Source organism: Haemaphysalis longicornis, unplaced genomic scaffold, assembly GCF_048455015.1.
Source record: "Haemaphysalis longicornis isolate Haplotype H1 unplaced genomic scaffold, Haemaphysalis longicornis Haplotype H1 scaffold_4, whole genome shotgun sequence".
Taxonomy (NCBI): Eukaryota; Metazoa; Arthropoda; class Arachnida; order Ixodida; family Ixodidae; genus Haemaphysalis; species Haemaphysalis longicornis.
Window position 1 is genome coordinate 32,374,215 of NW_027526361.1, and position 13,426 is coordinate 32,387,640.

The 13,426-nt window shown below is 46.1% G+C and overlaps 1 protein-coding gene across 1 annotated transcript in view; it reads left to right on the forward strand.

The window, feature by feature from the left end:
- The window catches only part of LOC144179707 (isoamyl acetate-hydrolyzing esterase 1 homolog), a 52,894-nt gene extending 40,090 nt beyond the window's left edge, over window positions 1-12,804 (forward strand). Inside the window, exons 2-4 of the mRNA XM_077708152.1 lie at window positions 9,363-9,507; window positions 12,323-12,542; window positions 12,793-12,804. Coding sequence (XP_077564278.1) covers window positions 9,431-9,507; window positions 12,323-12,542; window positions 12,793-12,804 — 309 coding nt within the window. The 5' untranslated portion in view covers window positions 9,363-9,430. The remainder of the gene's footprint in view (window positions 1-9,362; window positions 9,508-12,322; window positions 12,543-12,792) is intronic.
- Window positions 12,805-13,426: the final 622 nt, after the last annotated feature.

Here is a 13,426-nt window from a genome sequence, read left to right on the forward strand (position 1 = left end):
GCAACGCCATGACCGAATTGTTTTTACGCTTGCAGCACGCACAACGAATGATCCCTGTCAACAAGTCAAGGAATTCGAAACGAAAAATGCGGAAGGCTAAACATACCCCGAGGCTGCATCGTGTCCACAACTCACCAAATATGAGATACAGATTGAGAAGATGCAGAATCCTCTAGACTTGGTGTACATTGCCTTCTTTTTAAGTTTTACTTCGCATTTCGTCAGCATAGGTTATCTTCAAATTACACCTGCACATCAGATTAAGGGTTTGTGGAGCCAGCAAGCCATCCTCGTACGAATACGTTCTGCGCGCCCATAGAAACAGAACAACATAAGTAAGATCCGAAGTGAAGTTATGCTTTCTTTTTGTAGTCTCGGCACCTGTTTTCTTCCGTAAAGATACGACCAGCTGCGCGAACAAGCATGGTGGTTTTACTCCAAGCATGAATTGTTTTGAAAAGAGAATAACGGTTATTTGACAGCGCGTGTTCACTCAGTAAATAGGAAAGCGATAATGTCTGACGCAATATTTAAAGATTTAAAAATCTCCCACTTTATTTATGGGCAGGCAACAATACTTTCCGAGAGAGAGAGAGAGAGAGATGACTTAATTTGATGCTCGAGGTGGGTTCTGAGAATAGACGACTTGGACGGTCTTCCTCCCGCAGGCGTCAGCCAGGATTCCTTGGATCCTCGCGGCGGCTTCGGCCATCCGGACTGCTGTACTTTGTGAGCTTTGTGCAACAGCAGAGCCAACCTGCACCACGTGATATGGTCCTGCCATGAGGTCCAAAGAAAATACGAAAAATACGGCCGCCTATAATAGCAAATCCGATGTAAATACACTTAACAGATACAAAAATAAGGCTGTAGAACAATGGGAGACTGTTCTGCTCAGCTCCACACCGGAGGCACAATTCGCACTCAGGAGCTGTTTTTTTCATAGGAAGGGTTGGGGGGGGGGGGGGGGGGTTGGAGAAAAAATGTACATAACTGTTAAGAATGGTGGCATTTAAGTGTTAGTTCCGATGTTGCTATCCGAAATCAGCTTCACTTGGTAACATATCTTTTTGCGAAATTACCGCTCTCCGAAGTTAAGGACATAGTACAATTCGATATACGTGTCGCGAAGAGTGATTGGTTCGTTGCATGAAGCGCTTTAGCCGCACACTTTAATGCCGACTAAAAACACACACCGTTATCGCCATCATATTTGTTATCAGCCTATCTTGTGTCCACTGCAGGACGGAGGCCTCTCCTATTGACTTCAAAGTGCTCCCATCTCGCGATGTCCGAATCTACTCTTTGCCACCAGATTTTCTTCTTCGTTTCTCCATCGAGTTGAATGGCCTTGCCTAAGTTCCTCAATATAGCTCCCTCCGTAGCTACATAGAGGTAGAGTAGTCTTCCCTTGCTACTACCCCCATCTGTCGGTAGCCACCCCGTTACCTTAATGGTACACCGGTTGTCACTTTTCCCTATTACATGTCCGACCAACCTACACGCCTTTATCTATATTCTCAGAGATTTAATTATAATTTCAACAAGACTGAGACAAATCCATGTCTTTGTGTCACTAACTAAAAGCTAGGGAAGCTAGCGTGCTAGCATGTGATGCTGGTGATGCTAGGTAGTTAGCGTCTCAGTGCTTGGCAACGCCTGGGCAGGCGCAGAGCGGCTCAACTGCTGGGCGAGAGCGAGTCAGGGAGAGAGAGAATAAATCTTTATTTGTCGAGCAGGGACTGGTGTTATGGGCTTCGTCCCCTGAAAGTCTTCCCTAGACCCCGATTCCTTGGCTTTGACTGGCTGTCCTTAAGAACGTCGAGGCAGCAAGAAAGATAAGTGCACGTTTTTTTTTTTTTTTTTTTGCCAGCAGAAACAATCCTGACGGCATGCGCTGCGCCACGTCGTTAGGGTGTCTGTACGATCGCTAATAAAGTAATATCTCTTCGCAATAAACTACATGAAAAGCGCAAATGTCTAACAAGCATCAAAGAAACATGACGTGCACAGTCTACCTGGCTAGCCGCGGGGTTTGGACCGCAACCTTTTGTCTTGGAGCACAATTCCTTCCAAATAAAACAAGAACGGCAATGTTTCTCTGTTACTTACTAAAGAATGTTTCTTTTTGAAGCTGCGTCAACTCTATTTGATTCTCATGGTTTGTCTAACCTGTCAGGAAAAATTCACATAGATTATGTCTTAGATAACGCTTACCATATGTTAAGATGGATTTGTAGGAACTCAATTTTCTCACCTACTTCATTGAACCTACTTCTTCATAAACATTTGGTTTGATCAAAGTCCAAAAATGCTGCATCTGTAGGGTTTTCCCGAACGCAATAGGTCGCGGAATAAGTTTTCAGCTACTGCTTAAGCGCTTCCTAGGAAATAAGTTGTTTGGCTTGTATTGACTCTATGGTTTGGCCGAAACCGAAACAAGTACGCCGATAAGTTGGCCGACTTATTCGTCGACTTATTCGTGCGAATAAGTCGACGAATAAGTCGGCCAATTTATCGGCGTGCTTGTTTCGGTTTCGGCGTGCTTGTTTCGCGCAGGCTGGCCGGAACCTTCCTACGCGCGTAGGAAGGTTCCGGCCAGCCTGCGCAGCGAAGTCGGCGACTGCCGTTGCTGCCGCTCACCGACATCGGCTACGAGCTGTGCTGCTGGGGCTGTGTCCTTGAGCTGTCCTTGAGCTCAAAATTGTTCATGTGGCCTCATGCTTTTCAGTTATCGAGAGTCGGCCTCCACCGCAATAAAGATAACCTTGACTCAATCCCTATTCGAACATCTCTGCGAACATCACGTTCGGGCTTATTTTATACATCACAACATTTCAATTCTTTAGGATAGGTGATCAGCCACCGAGGCAAAGTAGGCGTTCCATTTTGTCATACAAAAGGTTTTAACGATGCATTCAAACTCGGTGGGTCTGTTAGCTGGGGTCAATCCTAAACAGCGCTTAACAAAACAACGACGAGAAGAAGGGACACAAGACGGCGCCGTCTTGTGTCCCTTCTTCTTGTCGTTGTTTTGTTAAGTGCTGTTTAGGATGGACGGATACTAACTAGCCCAGCTGTCGATTCTGTTGAGCTGGGGTTAAGACCCACGTGCTGTTGCCGAAATTTCGGACGCTGCGGCTTTTGAATGTGCAGTGTTTAGAAGCTTTGTGTGAAAAGTCATTCATTATTCTATAACTACTCGGTAAATCCTTTTCAAATAATGCTTTGTAACCACGCATTCCCTCCGTGTAACAGGGGTTGCACCCGGAAGGGGGGGGGGGGGGATGCACCGGGGCCTGTGACTCCCTCCTCCCCGAAATTTTTAACGCCAAGTTGGCGTGCGGTTTAAGTCGCCTGAAGAACCGCCTGATGTCGCCTTCAGATGCGGAACATGCAGTTTTAAGCAGTCTTGTGCGTTAACTAGTTACTAGTACCCGCCGCGGTGGCTCAGTGGCTAAGGCGTTGCGCTGCTGAGCACGAGGTCGCGGGTTCGATTCCCGGCAGCGGCGGCCGCTTTTCTGATGGAGGCGAAAAGCACAAACGCCCGTGTGTACGAGATTTCGGCGCACGATAAAGATCCCCAGGTGGTCAAAATTAATCCGGAGCCCTCCGCTACGGCGCGCCTCATCGCCTGCGTTGCGTCGGCGCGTTAAACCCCAGAATCAATCAACTAGTTACTAGTAACGCGTTACTGATAACTAGTTACTTTTTAGTTACCTGTAACTATAGTTACTTTTATGTTAGACGAACTTGTAACTGTAACACTCACTTTTTTGCAGAGTAACTTTAACAGGAGATACTGCTAGTTACTTTCGTTTTTTATAAAAAGTTATCCAACAGCACCACTCATTAAATGCCGACGTACAGTTCCCGCTTCGCACTTTTTCAGGCTTTCTTCTTTCTCATATCCTCTCTACATTTCATCTTTCCACACACAGAATAGCTGGCCAGATATACTACCGTCAGGCCGACCTTTCTGTGTTTATTTCATTTCAATAAAATTCCTCTCTCTTTCCACAACACGGCTACCCTCGCAGTTTAGGACACGAGGTCGCTAAGATGATTACTTTCTCTGCATAAATCCGAGGTTGGAGGTCAGGATTTCTTATAACTTTTCATTCGTCTTGAGTGGAGCGGGAACCCGAAAAAAAACTACTGGAAATTCGACCTCCGAAAAGAGGTAACTTCTGGGATGTCAACATTGAGAAACGAGAGTCAATAAATTTGCCAATAAATTCCCCGACACCAAGGGGGCATGAACGAAAAAGTTAATGCAATGAAATGAGGTGTGCGCAACAATTGCAGGTGTTGGGCCCACTGTTCGCCTACCTTTCGGTTCTGCTCGTCTTGGAATTTACCATGCGCAATTATTGACTACCCGCCTACCTCCATTCGTTTCTATTAAATAAACTGTATCATTCGGTTTGCGATGTATTGTTTAGTGTTATGTAAAGGCGAAAAAGTGACGACGTTACTTTTTCACAGTAACTGCAACTGCTACAAGTTCCTTGTGTAACTGTGGCTGTAACAGAGTTGCTTTTTAGGCTCAGATAACTATAACTGTAACACATTTACTTTTATCGGGTAACGTGCCCATGACTGGTTTTAAGGATATGCTCGTTCACGCAAAGCTGAAAACAATGAATATGCCAACGTCTAGTGCCTGTGGCCGCTCCAATGCTGCACATCTAAACATACACAGCCGGGCTTAGCGTGGACGTCGCCCGGCTCCAAATAGCTCCTTACTGCATTTCGCGCCGAATACGCCTGAGCTGCGCCGAGAAGCCGCCGTGAGGCGATCGAGGCGGTCGTGCTCTTCAGTCGGCGGAACAGCACGGCTACGAAACGCCGGTACAGCACGATACGCTTAATATGGACATACCTGTCCCCTGGATTTAAGCCTTATATTTTGTCATTTATTGTCTTTACTAAGGTACAAAGTGGGATAATATTACAAAGCATGCCACTGTATTTTGTTAAGTCATATACATATCCGTGATATATTTATTTTTCTACCGTAATCGTCTTTCATTGACTGTTGTAGTTCAATAAAATCAGCTGCATGAAAAGCAAATCCGTCTTGTATTGCATTCACATAAACAAAACTGCAAAATTCTCTTTGTTGCGGAGCTTTGTATTTTCTCGCACTATTTCATTGATTCTTTGGCCTCCCTTTTGTTTAGAATCAGCATTCTGTATGCGCTTAATTGCAATTTTACTGAAACCATGTCTGTTCGACAAAACAGCTAGCAATATAATGAAAATTAAGAAACGTGAACCCAGCTCAACACTCAACAGCAGTGCAAAAAGGTGCTCCGTAGTGACGCTGCAAGCGCAGAAAAATAACAAAAAAGCAATTACCAAAGGACGAGGACGCACGTTTGCTTGCTTCACTAAAATATTATACGAATATGCCGCAAGTACGGTTCATTGCGATTTGAAGGTTATCGTGGCAGCGCAACTTGTTAAGACGAAGCAGACGGAACCCCAACTTTAGCAGATCATCCCTGCCAATTTCGTTATCTTCGGCGTAGATAAACGGCAACCAAGTTTGCCGTGTTTGGTAAAACCGAATGTAAAGCTTAAAGGGACCCTGCAACACTTTCGATAAGCACTTTCACTTTTTCCTTCGCGTCTGGAACCACTGCGAAAGCTATAGCTTTCGCCAGCACGGAGAGGCACTGCGTGATTTGCTAGTCGCACCAGATACGCCTTCCGTTTCTGCTTTGTTTTTGTGACTTTTTTTTTTAAGTTGCTATTGAAAGGCGTTCATTGCTGCAACTGAAGGAAGACATATACTGCTTCGCAGTAAAAACAGCCTGGGCGAGGGGATACACTGTTTTCCTATCAGGCACGGCTTCTCCAGATAGAACAAAGGGATGCTCCGCATTGAGCACGGGGTAAGATAAACCTGCGCCACAAGCGCTGACAAAGCATGGACAAAGGATATTCACAAAGGATGGTTCGCGGCAATATCCCGTGATTTCAGCCCGGACACTGTACTTTCAAAAATCACAGGTTTCATTTCGGCTATCTCCGTTCACTGTGCGGTCGTTTTTGTTACCCTGAATCATAACTGCCCATCTAGAGACGTGTTGAAAGGCTGGAATGCTGCAGGTACAAAGCGGAAATCATATACCACATTTTTTGCGTCATTCTTGTTTCCTCAACTCTGATTTTCGTTCCTAAGGGTTATATGTAAGATTTATACCTGCCCGGGACTGCATCACGTTCACCCGCGCACTTAGCGCAACCGGTCTCCACCCTGGCCTCCCTCCTGACCTACAACGCTGGGTGCATGGGCCGTTCCACCGAGAACGCCTGAACTTACGAAACTAACCTGTTCGTGTACCTGCGGATGCTTTAGTTATTATTCCACAGGGCAAACTTTCGAATGAAAAAAGATCCTGCTATTTTCAACACGTTTGTTGGACGCTGGAGGGTAAATGAAAGTGGTTCTAGATGTGATACACAATAGCGCAGCGCGGGTGCCACACGTACACCCGGCGTCAAAATAAGCAGGGGCACGCGAGCGCGTGGCAAAATGCATTGCCGCAACATCTGACGTGGCACTTCTGGTGTCGAGACATCGATGTGCACGTGCGCGTCCAACCACGCTCGCTAGCCTGTCTTTTCATACGCTTCAAACGGCAACGCTGATCACATTCAGAGCTTGGTGCCAGGGGTCACTTTCTTTGCTCAATATGTCTTGCTCGTACACGCTTCAGCGGCCGAGGGTGAGAGTGAAGATGCGTTGCTCGCCCTGCCCTGCTATGACAGATAACTAATCTTGCCCGTCTCGCGGTGACAAAATTGTGTCCCACATATGCTCTCCCACTTCGGTATTTCTAACAGCGACGCTGTTCTTGGGCTGGGCTTGACTACAGCATGTCCTTGTATCGTTTTACGCTCCCTCCGGAGTTCCCAGCAATGCGTCTGGGTTTACAGGTAAAGCCAACTTTATGAAGATCGGCGGAAGCTTGGTCTTTGTAAGCTGGCCTTCCGGCACTGCCTGTAGCGCAGCGAAGCATGGAAATCTACGGAGGGAGTACGATGAAAGAAAACGGCTTTAACTCATGTGTTAATAAATGTATCCAAAAACAAGTTCTATGAAACTATGCTGATAGGACGATTATACCGCTACGCCGACTTTCGTTTACTTGTCGTAATTAGGTAGTGAAGTTGTAAGCGTTGGAGAATTAGTTTGTTGTCATTATAACGCAATCTACGGAGAGAGATTGCCATGTATTGGAGAAAACGGTCGTAACTGCGGCTCGCCGCTGTTTCAGTAGATATCAATCACAATCGGTGGAACGAGTTTTAATATTTTTTTTAGTAAAACATGCAATTGGTTGTTATTTAAGAATGAGCACACAAACAGAATACGAACTCAAGCGAGAAATAATCTATTTTATGAAGGTGTGATGAGACTGCACCTTGCACACGTTCTGGAACAATTAAAGAAGGGGAAACGGGAGAAGAGTTCGGCGTGGTCCTGGGTTTGACAAAAAATTAACAAAAAATTAACAAAAAATTCAGTGCCCCTTCACTCTGTGAAGAACAAGCAAGAGGGGTTGCCCAAAGCAAGAGGGGTTGCCCAAAGAAATTGGCCCCTGGCGCCAAGCGCTGAATGTGACAAGCGTTGCCGTTTGAAGCGAATGAAAAGACAGGCTAGCGAGCGTGGTTGGACGCGCACGCGCACATCGGTGTCTCGACACCAGATGTGCAACGTGAGATGTCGCGGCGATGCGTTTTGCCACGCGCTCGCGTGCCCCGGCTTATTTTGACGCGGGGTGTACATTCGTGCACTATAACCTGTTGAAAATACTTAGAATGATATTGCTGCTGAAGGGCGTGTTAGGATGCAAGCAATGCGACCCCGTGGTCGCGCCGTCGCGGCGCGAATCGCGTACAAATCACGCTACTACAAGAACCAGAGAAAGGTCTGGGCTACTAATCACGGGTGGATCAACAATGTTGAGGTAGGCATGAGCTGTCAATTTACGGACCATAAGTCAGGTATGATGTAGCGAATTTAATAAAAGGGCTCCCGCGAATTCCTAGGAAGGGAGCTGGAGAAAACTGCATGGTCAGGGTTGATACTATGGTAGCGCCGTTAGTAATAAAAAGAAAAAAAATACTAGTTTCAAAATCAGAACATGAATGAACAGAAAAAGAATACTAATGAAACCAATATTCACAAAGAGGCACGATTAGTCGCAAGAACAAAATCGAAAATTGCCAATGAAACAAACGTGCGAAAAAAGGCACCGTTATCATGATAACAAAATAGTAGCAAAAACAAAAGGGAAACATCCTAATTCTATAGTAGGTTGATAGAATGGAATATTAAGCCTAAATGAATTAAGATGACTTTGAAAGCAACAAAACCTCGATTCAGACCGTACGGACTTAACTGTTCGATAAAGGGGTCTCTTCGACAAAACGACATTCGCTAAACTGTCTGGTTACCCCACGTTCCCCTTCTAGGAAATTTGCGGACAGGAATTGCTTTTTTTTTTCATTTGGAAACATGAACCGGTGGCCACGGGAGAGAGAAGGGGGATAGAGTAAGGGTTTAAGTCCCCACTAAATCACGCGCGCCAATCCTCTATCAAGATTGGTCGAATAAGGTCTTGTGCAGAGCTTTATTATCACCATGGTGAAAAATACTGCGGTCGGTCCAATGGAGATCAAAAGTGGAGCAGTGCGTGGGGTAGAAGTACCAATGCCTTTCACCCAGTCAGCGAGGGTCTGCCACTTGTGGCTTATGTCAGAAGTAGTGGTAGTGTTGGCAAGTACTTCGATGATAAATATTTCTTGGGATCGACAGAGGGCATGTCCTGTGGGGATCCTGGCGCCCGAGCCATTGCGCGATCGCCAGGTTTGTGCCGTTGCGCGGCGCTTTCCCCCTATCTCCCCGAAACGCCGGCTCGTCTCGGGGCCACTATGTCGAGCCGAGCCGTCTTCTGAAAATCCTGCCTGAGGTGAAGGCTGCAGCGACCGTTGCAGAAATAAAACACTGTCGCGCAGCATGTGCTCCGCCCTGGTAGTGGAGCTAACCTCGCCTCATTGGCCCGTTTGAATGATTCCCAAACTCCCAATAGAGGCGGTGTTGAGTTGGCGCGACGGTGCTTCAGTATCGGGAGCGTGCTCAGTTAGCTCGAACCACGGAGTGGCTCGAACCCATGGTGGTTCCTCGCAGTGTGCATGAGTGCCTGCCTTCTCCAATGCTAGGGTTGTGCATACTGTAAGGTAGAGAGACCATAGTTCTTAAAGGTGTGGGGAGGAGTGATGCGTTTATGTCTCTCGCAATGAAGGAACAGAAGGTATAGCATCGTACTCTCGCCGTTTTACAGTGTCAGCAGATCCGTGTAGGGGACAGATCCGTGCAGGAGACGCTGGAGATGGCCACGTGGAGATCCAGATGAGGGGGCAAGACCATGTGCCACCTCGTTACTTCATGGTCATCACGTGCCCCGGCGTCTGGGTGACCTCAACGACGTAAGAGTCATTCTTGTGTTTGCGCACAAAAGACTACACGGCTCCGCGTAGGGAGATAAATAACGAGTGCACGTGCTTTTATTACATTATCTGATAACGCCCAGCCGTAGCGCACTGTGTACAGCACCCATTGTTGGTTGAAGAGTGTTGTCCAGCGTGAGCTATAGTTTCGGAACGGAATAAGAGAGCTACAAATTGCCTGCCTGCGGCACATGACACGAAACAAAAGTTTTACTTTAGGAATTTTTTCCGGCGTCTTAATCGCGCTATTTGACAACGCCGCGCCATTTTGTGCTGATTACTTCGTCCATTGTTCACTGGCCTTTAAATTAAAGGCCAACGTGAGGCCCTAGTTTCAGATACGAATAGAAGAGGTGACGCCCATGATGCCTTCCTCGCGACACCCGGCATACAGCACGAGTTCGACTTTCGGCATTGTTGTTTTCTCTGGTCTTATTTTCGGCGCCTCGGCCCTTCGAGAGAATCGTACGACTTTCGCGAGTACGCAGCACCTCCAGTACCCCCGCATTGACCTGTTTGGCGATTCTTTGACTCAGGTGAGAATGTCCTCGTACGTTATTGGCACGAGCTAGATGCACGTGCACGTCTTTTATAAAAGAGGGACATTTAGCAAAAAAAAAAAAGAACTAAGAATGAGTGAAGCCACCGTAACAACGGATTACCAAAACCCTTTTCTGTCACTATACTGAAAAGTTAGTTGTTGAAGCGATGAGCAGTTTTTTTTTCTTAACCTGTGGTCATTATACAATCTTAATCTTTTCTTAACCATCAAGCAAATGACTATATTGACTGCACTGTTGACTTATAGAGGCGTGCATGAGCACGCACGCCCTGAGCAAACCGGAGAGTGACTCGTTACCACTGGTAACTTGTAGTACTTTTTTTTTTCATTTGATATCTGCAGCTCGGGCACTCGGTTCAAGGTTGCTAGGGCTCTATCGTGGCAAACGCCTTTCAAAGATACGGTGCACCTATCTTTAAGACCATATTCTGGCTTTCCAGCCACTTTAGTGTAAAGAAAATACGAGGTCTTAAAGCGCCCAGGTGGATCTAATAGCGAAAAAAAATCGTCGGGGTACTTAAGTCTGCTTATACTATTTGATTGCGTGAGAATTATGGCTGCACTGGTGCACTATAAGCACAGGATGGATACGCGCTCATTTTATGCTTTGTTCCTCCTGTCGGAAACGTTTTTAAGCACGCGCAATCGAGGAGGTACGAGGAGTTTGAAGTTTAGTTTGAAGTCTATTTATTTAAACGAAAAAAGACACACATACAATGTACACAGGGAACCAGCAATGTTGTCAAAGGGTACTGGCAATTGCAGCAACGCAGTAAGAAAAAAAATGATAACAAAGAACAAAAATCACGTCATCACATGGAATTTTCAGACATGAGGTGTTGCTTGACACGTTTATTAAACAATAAAAAAGAAGTAACGTTCTGTGTTTCGGCATTCAAACTATTCCACCAAGGTGCTCCTGTGAATTCTAGTGTGTGTTTTTTTTCATAGTTGTTACGAATTTTAGGCAACAGAAGACGTTGTGAGATGGTATCTGTGGTTCGAAAAGAAGGTTGCAGGCAAACTGTGTTTATAATTCATTTGCGATGAAGAATTCGGAACATGAGTTGAGTGATGTGCGAGCAAGATTGTAAGTTCTGGACCCAGTGTGTACCTTGTGATGCGAAATCCGGTATTCGTTTCTCATATATGTATTTCTGGTCAAGGAGAGTCCCTGACCACCCGCAGGCTATCCGCTCCTTGATTTGTACTGAGGCCGGCACGTAAAACCGAAGAGCACCACAATGTAGCGTGCAAGCCTCAATCCCGGCACAAATCCGTTTGCATTAATTTGCATTACACTGAACGGTTACTTATACTTAATAAACGTAATTGTACGGATGCTATGCAGAGCTCCTTATCTAAGTCACACAAGTAACATGTTTAAAAGCCCAACCTAATTCGCTTTGATCACATGTGTAATTCCGACTCTGTAGTTATTACAAGCTGGCGGTAAGCAAAAACCACAAGGCTTTGGCTGCATTACCTCATGTCGAAAAATTTATCCCGCAGTACCCCACTCGCCACACCGAAGAATGAATAATTCCAAAATGCTGCATGAATTACAGAAACCAAATGGACATATTTCCACTTACGGCAATATTAAATGAACTGGCTCGACATCGCAACAGAGATATATTACCAATATCTTTTAAGGACCTGTGCGAAATGTTCGTATAAGCTTGACGGTTTATTCTACTTTTGCCTCGTTCATTCTTTTCTTTGTACGTTTTTTTATGTTTACTTGCTTTTAATTTTTGTTGTTTGTTTCGATTGCATCTTCTTTATACTTCTCATTTGTACAATACAATTGTACCTTGACCTGTTTTTACGCACTGTATGTATGTAAACTAGAATTGTATAGACTCGAGATGGACCATGCTGTTATGCTTGCTTTTGCAGTGTTGTTCTTTTGACCGTGCTGTGTGCCATGCATTGGGGCGCAGGCCCTGTCATAGCCTTTTTTCCTGTGCTCCAAACATCGTTTAAATGTTGAATTAATCAAATTGAATTAAAATTGAATTGAGTAATGTCACAGCGCAAACAAGTAAAATCATGTTGCGGTTCTCGTCATTGACTCACTTTGACCGGCCAGAATGACTGTTCATTGAGGAGGATGGCGGTGAGGCAGACCCGCGGGCACTAGTACATAAGCAGTGCCCCGGTACCCTACCCGAGTTGTTCTTGTCTTCCGTTGACCTTGTGCACCTCGTCTCCCGGTGACGCGCGCAGAAAATGCGACGTAGTGCTGCGGGGCTTTTCTGGCTACAACACGCGCGTGGCCAAGCACGTGCTGCGGCGCGTCTTCGGCCCCGAGAACGTGAGTGCCGCGGCCTCCTTCGTGGTCCTTTTGGGCACCAACGACGCCGCAGAGCCAAATGACGGCGGCAGGACCCACGTGCCGCTCACCGAGTACGGGGCCAACTTGGGAGAGGTGCTCGACTACGTCAAGGTACCCGTTACTTTCCCCAGTCATAGCTCCTTCAATATTTCGGTACTGAAAGAGCGCGGTGAGATTTTTATTGCTGGCTCAACGATGCATAAAATTTGAACGCGACAGGACAGTGGACAAATGATCCAAATTTGTGCTAAGTGGGAAATGTTGGTGCCTTTCTGGTTCGTTTACGAAATTCGCGAAGCGAGGCTCATTGACATAAACTCCCCATGCCATGCAAACCGCTCTTGTGTACAAGATTGCGCAGCTAGTCGGTTAGCTTGCGACAAATTTCATCGATTGCGGAGCAATGCATGCGAACAAGCCCATTAGCACTGTGACACAAACACATCTTAGCAAAGCGTAAACTTGGGCAAGTTGGTAAATTTCAAATAACGGAGAAATAGTGCGAGGACAGCGCCGTATGTTTCTCCCGCATTTTCGTACTCGTCCTTGCGCTGCTACCATGGTGTTATTTAACGTCTCCTTAGCCCGTACCTTTACATACCTTGAAATGAATTATACATCAGTGTAAACGTGAGCAGAAATTGGCCGATCTAGGCGCGTTTTAAGCAAGTTTGCTGGCACCACGACAGGTGACACATCGTCATCCAAAATGGCGTTCTAAATAATGTCGGCTCTCTAAAACCGGAAACGCAGACAGCATCACCATCATCCCTCAGGAAAGCGCCCACCACGCTTCACTTTCCTTCTTCCAAGATGGACCCGCAAATCCGCCCCTATGCGTACATGCACAAGGTACCGAGCAAAAGAAAGTTTTTTCTCCGGGTACAAACTCGCGCTTTTAGCGCCGAAGCTATACACAGGTGTAGCTGGGCATTCTTAGTGTGCAGTGAAAGCTCGTTCACGCGTGCGTTTTCGTATCTCTCCTCCAAAGATGT